Source organism: Frieseomelitta varia, unplaced genomic scaffold (assembly GCF_011392965.1).
Source record: "Frieseomelitta varia isolate USP_RPSP 00005682 unplaced genomic scaffold, Fvar_1.2 scaffold_165, whole genome shotgun sequence".
In the NCBI taxonomy this organism is placed as follows: domain Eukaryota; kingdom Metazoa; phylum Arthropoda; class Insecta; order Hymenoptera; family Apidae; genus Frieseomelitta; species Frieseomelitta varia.
The window spans coordinates 231,865-252,936 of record NW_025109361.1 but is presented as its reverse complement, the minus strand read 5'-3'; the positions used below and the strand labels follow the sequence as shown (position 1 = coordinate 252,936).

The 21,072-nt window shown below is 49.3% G+C and overlaps 2 protein-coding genes across 3 annotated transcripts in view; one reads left to right on the top strand and one right to left on the bottom strand.

Annotated features, from left to right (window-relative positions):
- Nucleotides 1-21,072, top strand: part of LOC122538501 — a 45,784-nt gene that overhangs the window by 5,726 nt on the left and 18,986 nt on the right. Inside the window, exon 2 of the mRNA XM_043672644.1 lies at nucleotides 16,821-17,033. Coding sequence (XP_043528579.1) covers nucleotides 16,821-17,033 — 213 coding nt within the window. The remainder of the gene's footprint in view (nucleotides 1-16,820; nucleotides 17,034-21,072) is intronic.
- LOC122538499 overlaps nucleotides 1-21,072 on the bottom strand; it is a 175,760-nt gene that overhangs the window by 139,915 nt on the left and 14,773 nt on the right. For both annotated transcript variants that reach the window (XM_043672638.1, XM_043672639.1), the window contains exon 2: nucleotides 10,124-10,606. In XM_043672638.1, coding sequence (XP_043528573.1) covers nucleotides 10,124-10,606 — 483 coding nt within the window. The remainder of the gene's footprint in view (nucleotides 1-10,123; nucleotides 10,607-21,072) is intronic.

The following is a 21,072-nucleotide window of genomic DNA, read 5'->3' as shown; positions in this document are numbered from 1 at the left end:
TAGATTATTTCGAGAAACGTTTGGCTTTTATTGGTTACCTGTTCCGAAGACAGAATTTTTATTATTCGAACAGGCGAGCTTTGCGATCGTTTTTACATCGCGGAAGAAAGGTACGTGTTACGTATCTTCGTCGTGCGTGTACTATGTCTTCAGGATTATCGTTTAATTGCGAAGCAGGTAGCAGTCAAAAACGTTTACGAAAAAAAAAATTTATAACGTGTTTTCATTGAGTATCCGCGAAAAGAAAACAACGTTGGAAACTTTGAGATTTGTTACATGCAAGCGTTATCTTCGTCGCGATGCCTCAGGTTACCACAGGAAAATCATGTCACGCGTACGACGAAACATAAATTTGCCGCGAGTTTGTATGGGGATTCGTTTCCTTCCTTTCTCTCCTTTTTCTTTTTCAACAGGTTCGATTTCATAATTAATTAATGCGTTTCTCGATGAAAAAAAACCTGCTGCTGCGCGGACGAGGAAAAAGTCTCGCGATAGACGGAGATCACTCGGTGACTCGATAAATACGTATATTCGTGATCGCGTCGACGAATCGATCTTGAAGTCCCTGTAGGCGGTCTGACACGGCCGATCAAATTAATACGATTCCAAAGAGAGTCGCGAATCTCCATTCGAATGCAGTGAGAACGGTGATAAATTGCTGGCGAGATAACCGAGACAGTTACATGGGCGTGCAATATTTAAAATAATCAGATGACTAGATTGAATTCTATAAATAGCGGAGACTCTCTGTCTTAGCACAGTCGATTTACGTTTCACGAAATAAACATTAACCAGTGGTAATTGCTGTTACTCTACGAGAGTGTCGTGCGCGATAATTGGCTCTTCCTGGTCGTTTATTTCATTGACTTGTACAATTCGATCTCTTGCTCGATCATCTTGATTTTGTTCGTCAGTTCTTCCTTCATCGTTATCATTTTCTGCATTTGCATCAACGCTTGCCTAAGTGAAAAAAAAAAAACCCCAGTGACACGAACTCGAATAAAACCATTCGACTAACTGAGTTAAATAAGCTTACTGAGACACTAAGAGTCCAGCAGCGATGTTCTTCTCGTTCAAAGTCTCCCGTACCTCGTTCAACGCCACGTGAGCGATATTCACGCGTTCCCGAATTTCGGTGTTTAGCTCGCGATAGTGATCGAGATTTATTTGCTCGAACTCTATGTCATCTACTATGCACACCTCCTTTTCCTTGTACTGAGCCACGCCATTCACCGTTTTTGCGATCCTAGTCAACAACAATCGCGAGAGGAGTCGCTTAAAGTATCCGAAGGTAGCCGATAGACTTGAAACGTACTTGTTTCGAAGCTTCTCCAGTTCACGATCTCTGTCGTCCAATCTGTCTTTATACCCAAGATTAGCAATGTGAAGCGCCTCGTAATCCATCGCGGTCATTCCTTCTCCCAAGGTTTCGGCGATTTTCAGTTGCACGTTCAAATAGTCGAGACGGTGCTGAAGCAATACGTAGTTGCGGCGATCTTGGGCTAGGATCATGCGTCGTGTAGCCTGACGGAAAAGCCTCGGAAAAATTATCGACGATTTAGAAGAGACGGGAAATTGGCAGAGAAAGAGGGAAAAACACCTGACGACGCGTCGAATTATCCATCATCTTCTCCGTGAGCTTTCTGCCGGTTTTCGAGAAAATCAAACCGACGGATATCTCTTTCTGTCGGTCCAAAAACTCTTTAAAGATTCGATTGTCTTCTTCATGGAGCGCGCTGACCCTGGCTGTGTAACTCTCCAACTCGTACGTCAATTCGACCTGCCTAGTTAGTATCTCGTCCACTTGTATCTTGTACTCGCGCAGCACTACCTTGTATTCTTCTTCCATTTGTTCGCGGGTCTTGGTGGGATCCGCGGGTGTCATTCGCTGTTGAGTCTGTTCGAACGACAGTTTATCAAACTCTTATGAAATAGAGTAATAATAAGCACTTATGTAACATGGAACGAGAGGCATAAACAATGGACCCGATCTCTTTGGCCTGACCTTCTTCATATTTCGAGTGACCAACAGCTCATACAGTCTGTTTTTCCGATTTAAATCGAACTTTTCGGCTAGTAACTCTTTCAGTTTGTCGATAAGCGACTCGCGTTCGTCCGAAACCTGGTGCATAACGTTAGATCAAAAGCGGGAAAACAGCGAACGGTCAGAAACTTGAAAGAAGAAGCACCTCTGGAGGTATCTCGACGGGCTCGATCACTTCCGGACTCGGTGGTTCCCTTTCAATCTCCTTTTCGACGGTAGAGACCGTCGTGGGAAGTGACATCTCCTCCCCTTCGCCTGCTTCTTCCTCCTCGTACTTGTCATCTTCAAGTAGACCAGAAATAACGTCCCATGCGGACTGTTCGTCCCTCTCCGATTCCTCCCCTTCGATTCGGTCATCTTCCTCTTCCCCTTCGAACCCAAAATCATTCATTTCATCGATATCGTCCAAAGCATGGCTCACGTCGAATTTATATTTGGGAATCTAACGAGAGCGAAATTGGGAAGCGATCGTTCCAAGGGAATGAGAAACGTATCAAGATCGTATCCTTGTCGTCGACGAGTCAGATCCCGGTCAGATCCTCGATGTAAGAAGATACCTTGTCATCGTCGTGTTTCAGCACGACGTCAAAGGTTAGCTTTCCTTTCTGCGTGGGTGGCGTCATGTTCCGAACAACCGAAGGACGTGTCACGGGCAGAGAAATCCGGCGCGTACGTAATTGGAGAAGAAAGGGAGGACGAACTATGCGTGGCGTCTGAACGTAGACGAATGAGCGGAGGAAGGAAACAGCTGCTGGACGAAGAAAACAGTCGAACGAATTCGCCGTGGCTGGATCAACGCCTCCTCGAGGGAGAACGCAGCCTCGAGAGCTGCATGCAGTCGACCTTGGAGATCGAAAATGATGTTCCCTCTGGAGAGCGCGCCGGTCGCTCGTATACGATGTTACTTGTTTAACTGCTCGCGCTTGCCGGTCTCGCGTCCTCGCGAGCGATGTGCTCGAGAGGAAAAGTTTCTCGCGGGACGTCGATTAAACTGCGCTGCGAGCTACCGGACACCGTCTCACGCGCGTACGCACGGTGTATCCTGCGGCGCGCAGGCTATGATTTCATCTCTCGATGTGCTTTATTCCACACTGCCACCGTCTCCGCGCTGATGTATGAAAAGTTTATTTATGGGGGACGTGGCTCGTTCGATCACGCAAGAACCGCACGAACCGTGGAACACAACGAGCTGAAACCCGAGAGTATAGTTCTTTTCGCCAGACGTTAAACGGCCAGGAATTAATAACCAGCGCGTACGTCGCGGTCGCGAAAAATCGCGATACCACGGCAACGCCATGTGTTGTTGTTCTCCCCTTTATGTCGTTTTCATTCCCTCTCTCCTCTCCCCTTCCTTTCTCTATTTCGTTCTACCCCACTTTGCTCTCGCTGGTACACGGCGAAGGAAAGCATAGACACAACCTGTGTATGTATGTACGAAGCGAATGGTGCTCTCGAGGGAGCTTCAGCGGAACGAGCCACCCAGCGCAAGCTCGGATTCGGTTTCCCTTGATTTACCGTGCCCGCTTGGATTTCTGCGCTTCGAACGATTTATCGTATAGGATCTTTCTCCATTTTAATCGAGGAATCTGCGCTCGCCTGATAAATCGCCCGCGTTTGATTTCTCGAGTTCAGATTTCACGGACGATACCGGGAATAACAGTAGTAACGGCGATTTGTCTTGGTCATTGTCGGTCAAACGAACGGCCAACCGCGCCGATTATCATCTACCCATTGCCCTTCGCGTACACGAGAATTTTATCGGCATCGCGCGCGCCAATGTTTCGTAACTCGCGTCTTTTGCCTTTTCTTTTCTCTTTTCTTTCGCGTTTTACGCAAATCCACGTTAAACAACGCGGTGGTATTCGTGGTGTTCATCGAGGAAAAGATGCGGAATAACGTGAGGAGGCGCGTGCATTCGACCAACGCCAGTCTTTGCTTTACGAACGTGGCCCTACGGGGATTAGATCTCGTGAAAACGAAGAAGGAAAGAGAAACGAGGCAACCCGGCGGCCGAACCAGAGACGAGGACAGAGAGCGAGGTACTTGAGGCCGCGTGGGCCGCCAAGACTGCATTCCTGTAGGATCAAGGATCCCTGCTTCACTCGCGTATGTGTACCCTCTGCGTACGTGCATCTGTACCCTGTCTGTGCAGGTGTACTTGTGTGTATATGCCTCGATGCCGTATGCACGCGGACGGTTACACGCGAACTCCCCCTCACAAGCGCGCGCGCACACACACGCGCGTTCCCGGTCGGTGCGCGGATGCTCCAAGAGGGTCGTCACTGCGGGCAAGCTTCGATTGTCAAGTATCGAATCCCTGTGGTTTTTCCTCTACTGCGATATATACATATATGCGTGCAGCAGGAAGAAGAAACAAGTTTTTACATCTGTGTACCGATGACACTGACGTACCAATTTCCTGAGTTCCAGTTCCCGAATCTTTATGGCCGGCGGACAGGCCGCGACGAAATTTATTGGCCGTTCCGACGCTAATGTTCTCGTGCGCCGTCGGGACACACGCAACCAGAGAACGCGGTCGCGCTACGTACAGACCGAAAAGAAACCGATCGATCGTTTTAACAAGTAAAAATATCAACTGCCTGCTGTCGATGGTCATTGTCCGGAATGCAGAGAATGTCACACGGAGACAGAGGATCGTTCTAGCCGATCTCGCGGTGCAGTGTATGTATATATATATATATATAGAGAGAGAGAGAGAGAGAGAGAGAGAAAGAGAGAGAGAGAGAGAGACAGAGAATAACATGAGAGTCTACGAAAAGAATGGGGAGGAGGCGGGGAGAGGAAAAAAGCGGTTCGGAACGGAGAGAACAGGCTCGTTGACGATCCAACGACAAACGTGCCTTGATAGCTCGTCGGTATTTGACGAGTATAATTCACGGGAACGCTCTAAGAATCCATCGAGGAGAATGATCGAGTCGCTTTTCCACATTTCGCGCGACCGGTACACGCGTGCGCGCGCGTGCTAAGTGTGGCGGAGGTCGTGCGCTCTGGCGCGCATCGCAAGCCGTTCGTTGGCCTTTCCACGGATTTGATTTCCTTTCGAATCGACGCCGTGTACCCGTGGCTCGTCGCGTTGCAGGCTGCGCCGATGGAAACTGGACTGACTGGGTTTAACGGCGCGTCTTAAGCTCACGCCGGTGCCGGCCGTACGCACGTTGTGCGTGCGCTCGTGCGCTCTTCTAGAAGAAAGAAGCGCGCTGTTCCACGAGAGGAGGAGGCCGGAGGAAACCACCGAGAACGCTGGAAACGTGTACGCGCGCGCACACTCGAGAGTTCCCCGAGCGAGAATGCAGAGCCGCGTCGAATCGCGTCGTGCGTCAAATAGAACGCGACGAGAGAGAGAGAGAGAGAGAGAGAGAGAGAGAGAGAGAGAGAGACTACGCTCCGTAGCCTGCAGCGGATACCATTGTGGCCGGTTGCATAAACCCGCCATCTTGGTATCCTCAAGGACGCGCATCGAATCCTAAGGTCAACGTACCCGGCTCGCATCCACCTCCACCGCGCTTCGTCGTCGTCGTCGTCGTCGTCGTCGACTTCTTCTTCTTCTTCTGGACATCTTCTCCTTCCTCACTCTTTTTCGCTCGTCTCCTCCGTCTCTCGTTCGTTCACTCTCTCCCTGTCTGTCGCTCTCGGCGTGCTAGCTTTCCTCCTCCTTGTCGGTTCTCTTCCTCTTTCTTCCGCCTGTTCTCGCGATCGAGCCGGAGAATCTCATCTGGCCACGAGCGGGATGTCACTGCCATTAATCCCGCCGATACGGCCCTGGCCAGGGTCGAACGGAGCCTCCAGCCGTCTTCCTCGTTTTCTTCTTCTTCTTCTTCTTCTTCTTCTTCTTCTTCTTCTTCTTCTTCTTGTTCCTCCATTTCTTGTTTCTCTTCTGCTTGTTTCGATTCTGCGACCTCTGGCTCTCGTACAGAGAATGATAAACGCAGAATATTCCGCGGACTGTACGTGTACGATTACACTCGAAACTCGGTGCCTTCGATTTCAAAAGAAATACGAGTCGGTCTCACGACCCAAAATCCTACGAAAATGGAATACCTAACAGACGTTTAACTCGGTTACGTCACGTTCTCTCCATCCACGTTCGTTTCACTCGGAACGTTCGACGAGGAGGTTCGACGGGATTAGAATTTGAATGTTTACGCGGTAGCCGACGGAGAAACGCGTGTCGCAACAGAACACGGCGTTTATTTCACGCAGGAGACAGCGAGGCGGGCAATAAAACTGGAGAACACGCAAATACAGCCGAAACCTCGGGCTTTCCGAAGGATGGCACGCATCGGCCGAGGGATCGAGTCAGCAACCTTTTATCGAGGGAACCGACCTCCTGGGCCTAAGGTCGGCCGATGGAACAGCCCGGGATGGACACGAAGATGTTAAACCCTTCGGAGTAGTCGTACGAACACCGAGGGGACAGATAAATTCTGGTGAGCCCAGGAGAGCAAAAAAAAAAAGAAAAGAATCCAAAGAAAAATCAGCAGTTGGCAAGAAGAGGAAGAAGAAGAAGAAGAAGGAGGTGGAGAAGGAAGAGGAGGAGGAGGAGAGGCGCAAGAATAAAAATAAGAGAAAGGAGAAGAAGAAGAAGAAGAAGAAGAAGAAGAAGAAGAGAACGAAGAGCTGACCCCGGCCATCTTAGCCCGCGGGGTTATTCTATTTATATCTGAGCTCTAGCTATATTTAGCTCAAGAAAGCCTGCAGGAAAGCGAACGACGGAGGAGAGAGTTTAAGAGTAAGGTGAACGAAGAAAGGGGAGACAAAGAGAAAAAGAAAGAGAGGGAGAGTAGGGAGAGCGCCGATGGACCACGGGGAGTTGGTCGATGATCGAAGAAGCATTGCAGGGAAGGGAAAGCTGGCCCCTTGAGAGAGAATTTGGCAGAGAAGGAAAGAAGAGCGAGTGTTGCCCGGCGCGGAACGTGTCGGTGTAACCTGCCTAACGAACACATTAACACAACGCCGAATCCGGCTATATCTCGCTCTCGTGCTCGTGTGCGTATACGCCGTTGTACGCTTCGCCTGTATGGATGTATGCGTAACATGTGCGCACCGGTTACGAGCGCGCGTCGATGAAACGCGCGTGTACGAATACAAACGTCGGCGCGCACCTGCGCGCATAAGTAGGCGCAATCGTGTCGTATCTACGAGCGTGGCTCGTGAGAATACGTCGTTACTTAAAAGGTTCTTTCGATGGTAGCGAAAGAGTGAAATAGACAAGTACGCGTGCGTGTACGCGAATGAGCCGAGCCGGTGACAGGTATAGCACCTTCCACCGTCGTACGTTGCATTGACGTGGATACGTACCAAGACGTCCGCCTCCGATTGTACGATATTCCCGTGCTTTGTAGAACACATTCGCTGTCGCAGGCCAGAAGGAGTAATACTTTTCGCCGGTGAGCCAGCTGGTACGGCTCTCCAGCCATCGTTTATAGGCCGGGCGAGCATTAATAAACCACCGTCGAGCAGATATGAGAGTGAGAAATATGCATACTACGTTACAGCGATGGCTGCGTTTGCTCAGTCACCCGATCGATGGCGCGTAGGCCTCGACGTCGTGATAGTTGCCATCTCAGTAATTCCCTCGGTGTCGTTTCAGCGTTATCGATCGCCGGTGAACGGTTGTCGATCATCGTGTCGACAGCGGAAAGAAATTGCTTTCGTCCAAATTTTACGCGTCCTCGCCGCGAAAGAGAAACGCATTCCCGAAATTGCAGAGCGCGCGCGTAGAGTCAGCAGAGGCAGCGAAACGGGGAAACGCGATAGACAGCTGACCGTCTTCGGGGCGGCAATATACTCGTGTCGGGCTATCGAGGTTATCTCGGTCTCCGTCGTAAATTCAGGGCCCAACAACCCTGCTGGCCGCGTCCTTCTCTCGCGTACTCTCTCGTTCTCTGTCTGTCCCTTTCTCTCTTTGCGCTGCTTTCTCTGGCGCAAGGCGCAACGCGGCGGGTACCGACGAACTCTGGCCACGTCGGTATTTCGCGGGCTGCGCGGGCACAGATCCTCTCCGTGACGCGAAGCACGGAGCTACGTGCAACATGAAGAGGGCCTTATACGAAGGACGAGCATGAAGATAACCATATATCCCGGACGTACATACTGGCCGCATACCAGTCGTGGACACTTACAACCAGCGTAAGGAGCTGGCGTCTTACTATGGTCGTGATGACCGGACATTCGCGGGGGCACCGGCCAACTGCCGCGTTAAATCATCCTAGCTGAGAGTGGTTTCATCTCGACGGCTATGAAAGGAGCGTCGATACGTATCTGAACGTGGGGTGGTTTCCCCACCGGGAGTTTTCTTTGCTGATTCGCACTGGCTGCTTATGGGACCGGCGTCCATGCGCGGAAAAATGACGGGGAAGTCCTGCATAACTATGTTGATTTTTGTAGAAACAATCAAGCACAGTCAGTTTGGCAAATCAAAGTAGCCAAAGACGATTTTGTTCGAAGATAAAGATAGAAATAGGCAAGTTATGGGAAATGGTATGGAATTGAATACTATTTTAAAATAGGCACGTTGCGTCCAAGTCCGAAATACTTTTATCTTTTCAAACTTTCCCTCGCTATTGACGAAACAATACACACAGAGATCCCAACGTTACAGCGATCGTGTTCGAACAACCGTTTGAGAGGAGAACGCTGGACGAAGAAAAATCGAGGTTACACCCCGCGGGATGTGTTCCCTCGCAGGAAATTGTACAATACCGTGACTGCGAATTCCACGTGTTGCAAACGGCCAGAGCCCGAGTAGCAGAACCGCGAATCGCGCGTGTTTTATAATTTCGTCGAATGAATTGGCATTAAAGTCTGTCGTAACGCGCGCGTACGAGCATCGGCATCTGCACTCGTTCGATGACTCGACACTCTCCGTCAGAAACAATCTGCCCGACGGACGTGCAACGAAAGTACGACAGCTCTTGCGATGCAACGACACTCTTCCCTTTCTTTCCTCTTTTATTATCTTTGAGCAACTGCGAAACGCCAGTCGGCTTTCTCATGCCGATGGAAATCATATTGTCTCATTACGCTCGCGAATATGCGCGTAACGCGTAACGCTTCCGTTTCGACGCATTTCGTGGCGCAATTTTCCAGCAGATGATTCAGTGTTCGTTCAGCGGCGAAGACTCGACACGGAGACGCGAGAAAACTTAGCCACCAGCGACGCGCACGGTCAACGACTCCCGGTTCGTTTTTGTCGAAAGCCGTGTTGGGACGAAGTGCGTTAAACGTACCGCGGGCTAGCCTTCGTAATTTCCTTTTTCGACGCGTTGTTTATTATCGAAAGGAGAGAGAAAACGTGGCTTCGTATGTCTCCCGAGCGGCGAGGCTTCCTCGAAATTCCCCACGATTGCCAGGACGCGTCCCGCGTTCAGAGAGACAAAAAGGAACGCTCGTCTAACCGTGCATCGAGTAGTGATTCCCTGGCGTTGGAAAACCGCCGCCGCGAGGAAGAAAACCACCTCGCGGCGCGCGAGTCACCGCGTGAAATTAATTGCACCGGCATGGTGGTCGTTTGTTACCGCGGTATAAACGCGGCGGCGCGCGAGCGTTCGAATTTCTTGCAAACTTTGAATGCACCGTGTCGCTTTTAATCGTAATGTGGACAACGTACGCAGTAGCTTTAATGGACTCGAGTGTACTCTCCCCGAGAACGGGTTTCTCCAGAACATCCGAAAAACGAGCAACCAGAAATCCAGGTACTGTTAAAACCGGCCGCAAAAAATGCACCCGTCATTTGTCATACGTTTGTTCGTATAATTATTCTCCGACACTGTGCGAAACGTCCCGGCGCGTACGAGCTGGCCGAGTTCCGCGTAACGATCGAGTTTTCAATTACGCCTAGCCCCGAAACACGAGCAAACAAACCGACTCGGTTTACTCGCGGACGGTACGAGTGGGCTTGAACAAATTAAATTAATCTCGCCGCGTATCTGCGGTCGTCGTAGATCAGAAGGATGACTCTGTGGTTTGCATCGGCCACGGTAAATCGCTGTCTTCTCCAACTGGCGCTTCTCCTCTCGCCATCCGCGTTTGACAGATTTAATTAGAATTTTCGCTCACCTCTTCCGACGTTGCCGGCCCTGTTCGTGGATCTCGTTCAGGGAATGCCTCCGCCGATCGCGATTTCGTTTCTTCAGTGTCTTCCCCTCGCTACCGTAGATCGGCCCGCCCCTCGTCAATGTACCAAGGTCGCTGAAGGTGATCTTCTCGTGATGGTTCGCGCCGGCGTATCGTTGTCGATCGTAGCCTTGAATCTTCGTCGAGATCCCGTGGCCGGCCTTTCGGCCGCCGTTGTGAGCGTGGCGACCGTGGTCCCTCGGCAGGCTACAGTAGAGATTTTGCGAAGCGTAGACGGTCTTCCCAAAGGGTTTCTCGTTGCCAGGACCCTCGACCACTGCGCCGCTGATCGCCCTCGAGGGAACGCCACTGTCCTGGCTGCCCTTCGAGCCGCCGCCCAAATGTTCGCGCAGCCATTTTCCCAATCCTCCGCCACTGCTACCGTTGCCAGCCTCCTGAACCGCCGAGGAATCCCCGTTCTTGCCTCTGGAACGAGTAAAGTGAGTTCACGTGTTGAGATACGTTAACTGAACGTGGCGTGCCTGTATCGCTGCTTCTAAAAATCTCCACCCGACGTACGCGAGGCAACGTATTTATTACGCGATGTTTCACTTTAAACGCAGAAGCTTTGCGCAAATATTACTTTCTTGAAAATGTGTCTCTCCGAACAGACTCCTAATTGAGCGTAGATCGTTATTCGTTGCAACCTGTTCGAGACCAGCGATCATCGACGAGTAATTATCCTCTTTCGTTCTATTTGCTCAGGACTCGAGAAAAAACGGCTTTGTTCAAACATCTATCCAGCAATCCGACCCAAGCTACTGTGACGAAAACCGAGAAGCGCCAAGATCTCGGCTCCGTGGGGGAAAAACGAGAATCGTGATCGTTCGTGCCGTAGCGTAAAAATAATAGCGCGGACGATGAACGAGAAGGTAGGAAAAAGGGAAATGAAGCGGCCAGCCAGCCTCGAAACAGAGCGTCGCACAATAGAGACGCGGTAATGGCCTCGGTCCGGGGCAGTTTCGATTTCAGCGTCGAAGCCGGCGAGACGTTGAAGAAAGGCCGTGCATGTAACGAGACAAAAAGTGAAGAGAAGAAAAAGGCTGGTGAAAGGGGTGGGGAGGGCAGCCAGAAGACGAACGAGAGGCGAATGAATGGCACACGGCCTCGGAGGAATCAGGGCAACTGCTTTATAATAATAAGGGCCATGTAGGCCGAAAGAGGGACGGAGAAAGAATGAGGGAAGGGTGTAGTTAGGACGCGGTGACCTTGGCAAGGTCATCGCTACCTCTGGCCATCGCCGCCAGGGGCCGCCACCGCGTGGCTTCGTCTCGTCTTACCATTGTCCGACTCGGTTCTTCCTTATCGATGATTCTTTTTGCCAGTTCTCCCCTTTCTCTTTTTTCCCCCTTTCTTTTCTCCTTTTTTCGCTTTTTATCAAATCATCATTCTGAAAAATCGACCGTGCGTATATTACAAGATAATGGAAGATTTTTTGGGTACGAAACGACGGCCAAAACGCTACCAGTCAGGCAAGATTCAGGCTAAACGATCGCGAAGAAATGCTAGCAACTTTAACGCGTCACAATTGATTTATGACGGATCGAAGTTTTCGTCGAAAACGATCGAGACGTTGAACCGTCCCAGCAGATAGACCGCACTTGACCGATTCGACCAAACGAGGCTTAATTAATTGCCTCGCAAAATTAATTAGCCGTGTAACGCAGGTTACTTAATTGACCGGCGAAGAGCGAATCTTAGGCATTCGTGATAAGAGGGCAGTCCACCTCGTCGAAAGGCTAATCGAACAACGAGATCTCGACCCCGGCCAGATGAGAGAAAAACGAAGAAAGAAAAAAAAAGAAAAAGAGAAGGAAGATACGACGCCAAGGGGGACGCCAAGCGTTCGAAACGAAACGAGAGAGAAAAAGTCGGAGGAAAGGAAAGAGAGAGACCAGGAGCGGTAGCCTTCGACCGAGGAGTTTCGTGATTCTCTGCGTATTACCCAGTGTGTTACGCCACTGTATAAAATTCCGGTTCTGCAGCCCCCTCCGGAGACCGTTCGCATACCCCTTCACCCCCCACGCTGTTATCTCTTTTGGCTTTTCTCCTGTCGCTCGTTTTTGTCCCGGGCCCCGCGAGTTGCTGCTCTCCTCGGCCCAAAAGCGAACGCATTATCAGGGGACCGCTCGTGAAATTTCGCGTCGGCCAATCAACGAGCTCGTCAGGTGTAAAGCGATTCGACCGCTCGCGTACCGGGAAGTAAGAACTGGAAGACGCTATCGCGCCTCTCCTAACGAGAAGGAAAGTGATAACGCGCTGGGCAATAACGTGACAGCTAATAAAAAACAAAGGCCAACCGGACCCGAGCTGGAAACCAAGCAACGTTACAACGAAATATTTCGCCGCGTTGTTACGCGACTCGCGATGGAGATGAAATGTTTATTCGGCAATTAGTAAAGACTGGTGTAAAGTCATAGATTTCAAGAAAGGGATCGTCGATTATTTTTCATCTCGTTCGTTCCTGCGAAACGGACACGCTGCGATCGAAAGATCGTTCGATTTCCGACATCCGAGACGAATCGAGCGAAACTGCGTTTTAATTGCAACTTAATCTTCGAATACTCGGCTTCGCCGGGTGATCCGCGATGTCACGTTCGTGAACCTCGGCGATGCATTTGTATGCTCTCTGCTCGCTCCAGCGAGTCCAATTCTCTTTTTGCCGCAGTTTCGCTCCGGCGTGGCTCGTTCTAGTTTATTTGGAGATGCTACGGACGTCCGTGAGGACCCGAGTTTGCCCAATACCCAACGGCATCAACGACGAGCAGCGCAGCGTGGCCGTGACATTCACGGATAAATCACTTGATTTCTCGATCGATTTCTCCGCTTTGTTCGTTTCCATCGCTACCTGTCTTTCGACACGATTCACTGAGTTCGCGCGTAACTCCAGGCGTCAAACGTCTTATCGAAAGTTTATAAAATAATGGCTGGTTTGCCAGCGGCAAACTCTCGATCTCTCTTTCCGTGGTCGGTATCAGTTACGAATGAATAATTAGACGAGGACAAGATTGTTAGTATCGCGTACACGAAATATAGTTTTCTGCTTCATAGAATCGTCTATTTCTTTTTCTTTTATTTCCTTTTTTCTTCCTTAAAAAACGACATTCTTGACTCGTATAACGCAGACGCTATCGCGTAAACGCGCGTCGTTTCGACTCCCGTGTCGTTTCGACAACCATCTCAATCATAGATTATTAATCGTTGGTCGACTCTCAAGTCGCAAAAGCAGTATCTCTTCTCGAGATAAATTGGAGTAACACGACTTTACGGCACACCCTGTATATGTTTGCCCTACACCTTTTCGTGGCTGGATGGCCTGGACTCGGGCTGGTTCTCGTCCCTCTTACTCTTCGTTTCGCTCGCCAGCACCTCGGGTTTTGTGTGGCTCGCTCGCGAGATCCTTCGCTTCTTCTTGTTTTCTTCGTCCGTCGTCTTCTCCGTGCTCGCTGTTTCCCTCCCTCCACGTACCGTGCAGTTGCTCCTCTCTCTTAGACACGCGTCTCTCTCTTTCTCTCTGTCTGATTCTTCAGACGAAGGCAACGCGCTGCCTTTCCTCGACCGTGTTCCTGTCCTAACTGTCGCTTTGCATCCTTCTGCGCGTCGATTCGCATCCGTTTCCCCGTCCAGCCGCCGATTCCGGCCCTCCTCGGGGAACCAGGACCCCGTCCGACGGTTTCCTTTATTAATTCAACGTCATCGAGGCTGTGCATTACGTTCCGCAGTGATCTCATCGACGCCCAGAGCTCTCGAATCTCAAAAATCACCCGCACCACGTTGCGATAAGAAACCCGATCTGCGAGGGATACTTTTTGTCGAACGACGAACGTGTGCCTCTTATCGATCGACAAGGCTGCTCGGCGAAGGCTGATTCGAGGAGGATGGAAATTGAAAGTTCGTCGCGCCTCGAGGAAGCTGCGCGAGACTGACGAGACACGAGATACGAGATACGAGCTTCTATTAATTAACGTAAACTTCGTCGCTGTCAGAGTGTCTCAGATTCAGGACTGCAAGAATTTCGACCGTAAAGGCCTCGAACCTCCGCACCGCTTCTCCCGGTGTTTCCCTTTTAGTTTCTCAAATTTACACTCCCCATCGTCTCCGGATGGCTTCGGCAAAGTACCCGGAAGAGACGAGCCGGGAGATGGACACAAACGTCGGCCCCTCTTTCGCGCGCGCCTCCTCGAAAAATCAAAACGAAAAGCGAAAGTCCCGCGGACCAAATACATCCACACATATTTCGAACGACTCGCGGTTATCTCGCCAGTTTGAAAGCTCGCGCGCGACGAGGTGGGGAACAGAAGGACCCGACGAGACGTCGGTTTGCCTTTCGTCCGAATGCAAAGACACTCGGAGGCTGGTCAAACGCGAGCCGGCTCGGCTGGCCGTTGCTGAATATAATGCGCGCATTATGTGGCCGCTATATACCTATTTGGTGAAATTCAGCGTCAGCGTGGCAGCCGGTCGGCGCCTTTGAACCCCGACCGTTCACCGTGATACCCGGTCGCGGAAAGGCACGCTATCGTGGCCACGAACCAGGACAATGCACTCGCTGTCTTTCCAGCCAGAGAGACTTCTGAGAGGTCCCGCGGGTTCAACGGCGACGAAGAGCTGTGTTCGTTTTCTATCCTTTCGCAGGTCTTATCGATCGTGATCGACGGGTACCCACACCCACACGACTCGGCTTTCGCGTGACCACGAACGCTCTGCGTGCCACGCACCGCCGCCTCTCCATATACGTTCGCGTTTCCGAAACCCAAAATTTTCAGGAAACATACAAGAAAATTAACTCCTATAGGAGTCTGGCAAATGTTATTGACAGTAATTGCAATAAAAAAATATTGAATCAGACGTAAGTGAGTCTACTTAAACAATTACATACCTTCCATATTATTTAAATGCGATTATTTTACAGTTATTTTATTTAATACCCTTAAAATGAAACGGTGTGGTAATAAATTAATTACAAAATGCAGCAAATATGTAAAAAACATGCAAGATATGTGACATAGGATTATATATTCATCCATGTTTCGAATTGTGTTATACCTTACTAGATTGTTAGATACATTATAAAATAAAGTTCAAAATTACTAAGAAAATTTTTAGTACGTGTACTAACAATTCAATACAGAATACGAATAAATACTTTCTGAGAAATGTACGTTGAAATGACGAAAAATTTCGCTGTTCTCAGTGTAGGTCGCGATTCAAAGTTTGCCGTAGCCAACGGGTTAATACGCGAATGTGCTTCACACGATTGAAAAATTTCTGACACTTACTGAAAGTTCTGTCTTCATCGACATCAACCGTGCAAACGCATACGTCACTCGCGCGTGTCGGTTTTAGTAATAGCTGTTGCAATCTTGCCCCAGATTGGGAGATCCTAAGCGCACCGAAATGTCGGATAGCAATAAAGCAACGCTAGGACTCGTAATCACGACCGGATCGGGTCACGATCTGTTACTGATCCGACGTTTCGTCTCAGCGGGACGTCGTTTCATGGTCCATGTTGTTTGTACTATTCATGAAAGCCTGTTCGACTCGATCGACATAGTTAAAAGTTTGAACGAACGATCTGACGCGCGAACGCGCGTGTCAAATGGCACGTCAAAGAGCAAACGAAGAGAGAAGCGAGTACTATTGACCTATTAACCGCCCACGGATCGCTGCGACAGGGTTAACGTAACTCGTGAAGCTGCCAGGGACTATAACGGAATTATGCACACTAACAGATTTCAATCGTCGGCAAAGTCGCATTGGCGGCGCACGACATACTGTTATTAGCCGGCCGAGCGATTAATCAAAGCCGGTTCCATGTGAAAATGCGTTTCTTCACGGTTCCAGGTTTTTCTTTGTTCGATCGCGCGCTTGTTCCTCGTAGCTCGCGTCGACTTGTGGTTCAACGAGATGAACGATACACAGGCAAGCGTGTACGCCGCAAGTCGCCGTGCGTGGACGACGCTCCACGGAGGTTGCGTTTTTCAGATCGAAGATAGCAATTAAGTCTCCGATGATCGTTATTTTTGTCGAGTGGACGCGCAGCTCGCCTGTGTTATTCGCCGTATCTGTGCTAGCGTCCACTTCCGCGACCCGTGAATTACTTTTTGCCACTGTCTGTCTGTTCTGCTGCGTCACCGATCGAACTGAACGATTTCCACGTCGCAACCTGCGACCGGATCGCACGATCGCCCAAACCGATATCGAGCCGCGCTGTTCCTCCTGTTTTTCGGAGCGACTGCACTGCACTCTTTCCAAAATTTGTCCACGTCTGGAGACGTGGCCTCAATAATTCAAACTTCAATAAAACTCGGCATTGATCGGTTCGTCTTCAGGCCCTATTAACTGTTTCATTACGAGCGCCGGATATACATGACGTTCATTGTATTTTGGAGTAATACATATATTAAAAATACATAATATACTTTAGTCATCGAAACAAATTTTTTCCTATTTTTTTCTATTCGATAGTAGAATATTTATATTATAAGAAATTATTGCAATAGGCCTTGTAAAGCGTTCTAGGCCTTTCTTAAAGTGTAACCGAGAAGTGTACACTTTTGGCGCGGAGTTCCGTCCAGTCTGGCGGAGAGGATTATCGTAGCGAAAAAATCAAGGAAACCTATTTCGTTGAATTTTGCAGAAAGAAACACGCGGAGAAAGAACCGATCGTCCTCGACCAGAGGCAAGGATCGTGATCCAGATCACTCGAGCCGGTCGTGTCCGTTTCCCTGGTGGTGGCCGAGGTCAGAGAAGCCGACGATTCCTCGGAGAAATGCTGGTCGCATCGGATTCGACAAGATCGTCCTCGTCATCGGTGAAGTCCGCCTCGACCCACCGGGGCAAGGGTCACCAGGTAAAGTTTTGTTTAACGGTATCGTCCGTCCGTCCACGATGCTAATACCTCTTGGTACACGATCATTACTCGAACGGTTGGGACACTGATTGGCTCGTTACGTCACACGATCTCACGCTAATGATCCCAACAAGGCACCGGATATCTTCGATCGACCGGACTGTTTCGGAGGAACGTGAACTGGGGCTTTGGGCTAGACTACGGATCACGCGGGAAAATCGATCCGATTCCTTCGAAACGCGACCCGTTGAATTCGAAAATGTCTAGATTGTGCCTTCGAGAAGACGCCCGTGCGCACATTCTATCGCTGCGGTTGCGCAAACTCGTTCTTCTCAGAATTCGATTTTGCACGTTCGTTTATCTATATTTGGTATCTAGGGTACAACAACGTATAATTGGTTGTTCCGAACGTAGATTCTAACCAGAAGTAGATTCTAATTAGTCGTTATCTATGCGCTGTAATCGAGCCTCTTCTTTCGCAATTTTTTTTTTTTTTTTTTTTAATATTTCATCGTCTTTTATTTGCACAAGTGGTTTTACGGTCCTCTTACTCGTTTATTCCGTAAACGCATCGCGATATTCTTGCGCGTTACGCGCCTAATAACCATCGACAAAGTGCATTCATCGGGCCAGAGTAAAACGAGAAAGCGAACTGGTATCTATGCACCTAGAATCGGGACTTTGACCCTTTAGCGACAAACGCGCGCAAAGCATACTCAACCGCTGTTCTATCTAATTAATACATTTCCAATTTCCTCCAGTCGCTCGTATCGTTAACTCAATTTTAATACAACGATAAATTCCACGTTTTTCTACCGTCCACGTTCACGTTTTTTCGTTCACCGCGGTGTCCGGAGTTCCATGAAAGGCTGACTGACGATCGTGCGCACAGTGCCGGGAATCCGCGGTGGCCGTCACCTTTAGCCAGGCATTCGCCGATAATCGCGCGAACGGAAATTATGCCCAGGTAACGACGCGGTGTTCTTGCGGGGCACAAAGGTTCGACCGGCCCCGAGGAATTCTCCGCGTGTCACTGCGTGTCGCTATATTTCCCGGCAATGAGTACTAAAGCTCGGTGACGTACGCGAAAAGGGACAAAGGCGTCGGTTTTTGCGCGATGCGGTTTCACCGCCGGGCGAAACCAGAGTTGGTAGCTGGCAGCTTTTTTGAAGGGGGGCAGCAGGGAAAAAGGAAAGACGCTCGCCCACGAGAAGAGAAAAAATGACGGTTGTTCTGCAGCCACGGCTCTCGCCAGTCTGTAAAAACGTTTCGCCGTACAGGCAACCAGCAGAAGCAGAAGCAACGGCAACCAACGCATTTGAATACCGCCTGTCCTTGGCGAGTATTGTCTTCTTTCTTCCTTCTCCTCCTCCTCTTCCTTCTTCTTCCCTTTCTGTCTCTGTTGCTTCTCCCCTTCTTCTCGATCCTCGTTTTCTTTCAATTCCGACTAATCTAATTGAACCGACTGTTCACATTTGCTAACACGCCTTTATGAAATACTTCGCTTTAAGTTGAGGAAGATTTTTGAAGCCACCGTCATCGATCAACAGCAGACTTTTATGCGTTTGTGAAGAATTTTAGGGTGCAGAAATACGCACAACGCACAGAAAAAGTACATATACGAAGTATATGAAATGTCAACCTCTTGGCTACGATTTTGAATCGCGACCTACACTGAGAAATTTTTCGTCAGCGTACATTTCTCAGAAAATATATTCAAATAATCAAAACACTGAATTATGCACTGCATTAAACCAATGTTATTTATTTATTCGTATTTATTTATTCTACACTGGATTCTTAGTACACGTACTAAAAATTTAACAGTAATTATAGGCTCTATTTTATGACATACCTAACAATCTAGTAAGGTACAGCACAATTCGAAACATGGGTCAATGCATAATCCTACATTTCTTGCAGTCGTAATGTGTCTCTCTTCTTTCGTTATGTTTCTTACACACTACATATTTGTGTCTTTTTGTGGTTAATTTATTGCCACAACTTTTCATAAATTAAACAATTGTTAAATAATCGCCTTTAAATAATATATATAATAATATATATAATATAATATATATAATAATAATACATGACTAACGGAAGATATAATTGTTAAATTACAATTCATTTACGTCCGATTTAATTTTTTTTCCTTTCTGTAATTACAATTTTCGTCAATAACATTTGCCGGCGCCTATTGGAGGCTTCCGTTTCATTAGACCAAAGTACAGTTCCACGCAGGAGAAATAATTTTTCATTTAGATTCCAGTTTTTTAATGGTGCGCGTGAAAATTTCAAAAAATCCGCGGTCTGGACAGGATTCAATTTCTCGAAGATAAACGATGGAGCTATAAAAATACGTCGCGATTGAAGGAAAACGAGAGTAGGCGACTGGAATCATCCAAGAGAGTGGTCAAAAGTCAACGATCGGCGCGGTAACGGCGCGAAAGAAACGATTTAAACTATAATCTCGCGACTATACGTAGACGTTTGATCGCGCGGGCGAGGCTAGACGGTCAGATTTATTATAGGGAGCGAAAACCACCGCAGGAGACAAAGTTGCACGAGCGAACGTGCAATTAGCGGGAATGTAAATAAGAGGATGATAATTTCGAGGCAGAGGATCGCGGATATACAGGCGCGCTCCACCTCCTTAACGAGTTGCCGCGCGCGACCTTTTTGCGCAAGTCGAGCCGGCTTTTCATATTACGCGCGCGAGCGTATCGCACTCGAGGGAGGAGCAGGCGACGAAGCAACAGTGGGCGTGCATATATTCGCTGTCAAACTATGAATCCGAGAGCTCTTTTATCGCGAGCGCGTCTTATAATCACACAGCCCGTGTCACGCTTCTATAAACCAGCGTCTTAACGCTTCTGATCCGTTCGCGCTGTTCGATCAGTTTGAATCGATCCACGAGCGATGCTTTCATTTCAAATTAAATATCTCTGAAATATCTATGCCTCTGTGTACCAGAACAGTTTGTTGGAACATTTCCGTACAGTGTAATAAATATTCACTAGTTATCTTCTTCGGTTCATCTCCCTGGTTCAAGCAGTGCGATTTAATTACTGGAATGCCTATGCCGTTCTCACGTTCAGAGATCACAATTTAATTACACGTGATACGTTTTTGTACACGCCGTGTTGCGAGTTCTGATTTCCTCGTCGTTCGCGTTATTGCCCGACTTTGCAAAGCTACGTAGCCCCTCGACGCGCGTGTCTTTCAAACTCTCTTATAACCTGCCACTGTGCACACATTGCTGAACGGTCTCCAGTGGTTTCATGCAGAGAAAGTGAGGATCCGATTTCATCCCGGTGTAATCCGCGTATGTGTCTCGAAGGCATTCACGGGGCATTCTCTTAAACTGGATAGTTGACTGTCTGCTGCGAGGGCAGCAGAAACCACTAGCTGGAAACTGCCGCATTAACGAACTGCAGAGCTGGCAAGTCGTCCCTGGGAAGGCATCTAGGAGGCTACCGCCTCGTGCGAGTGCCACGGGCGGTCGTGGAGGCGTCGCGCGGCCGCCAAGAGCAGGGATAATCGGCGCGGCGAGCGGTCGTGCGAAGGAACGGAACGTCTACGCCGCGAAATGGAAGCGTAATCGCGGAACAATATGCACGGCGTGGTGCGGCTATATTGTAGCCGCGAGTGGAAGCGGGAGGCGCGACAGCGGCGCGAGCAGCCGGTTACAACGACACTCCGTGTAAGCACGAACGCGTAACTGATGTACATACATTTCCGCGAGCGTTACATGCGCCGTGGGTGCACCCCGCGTGCGCGACGTAACGCGGTGCACCGCGCCACGATATAAACATACGTGTCTTATGGTTCTGCGCGGTTGCACGACGCGGGTACACCTTGGCGTACACCGCGTATCGCGTACACGTGTACGCGTACAGTTGCTAGCGAAAGTTCCTCCCCGACTTACTCGTTGCACACCTTCTACGAATGTAAATCATTGCGCCCTGTGTGAGACGTTTCGAAATTTCATTGGCACTCTACACAAGACCATCGTCGTTGCACGTAAACGGTAGTA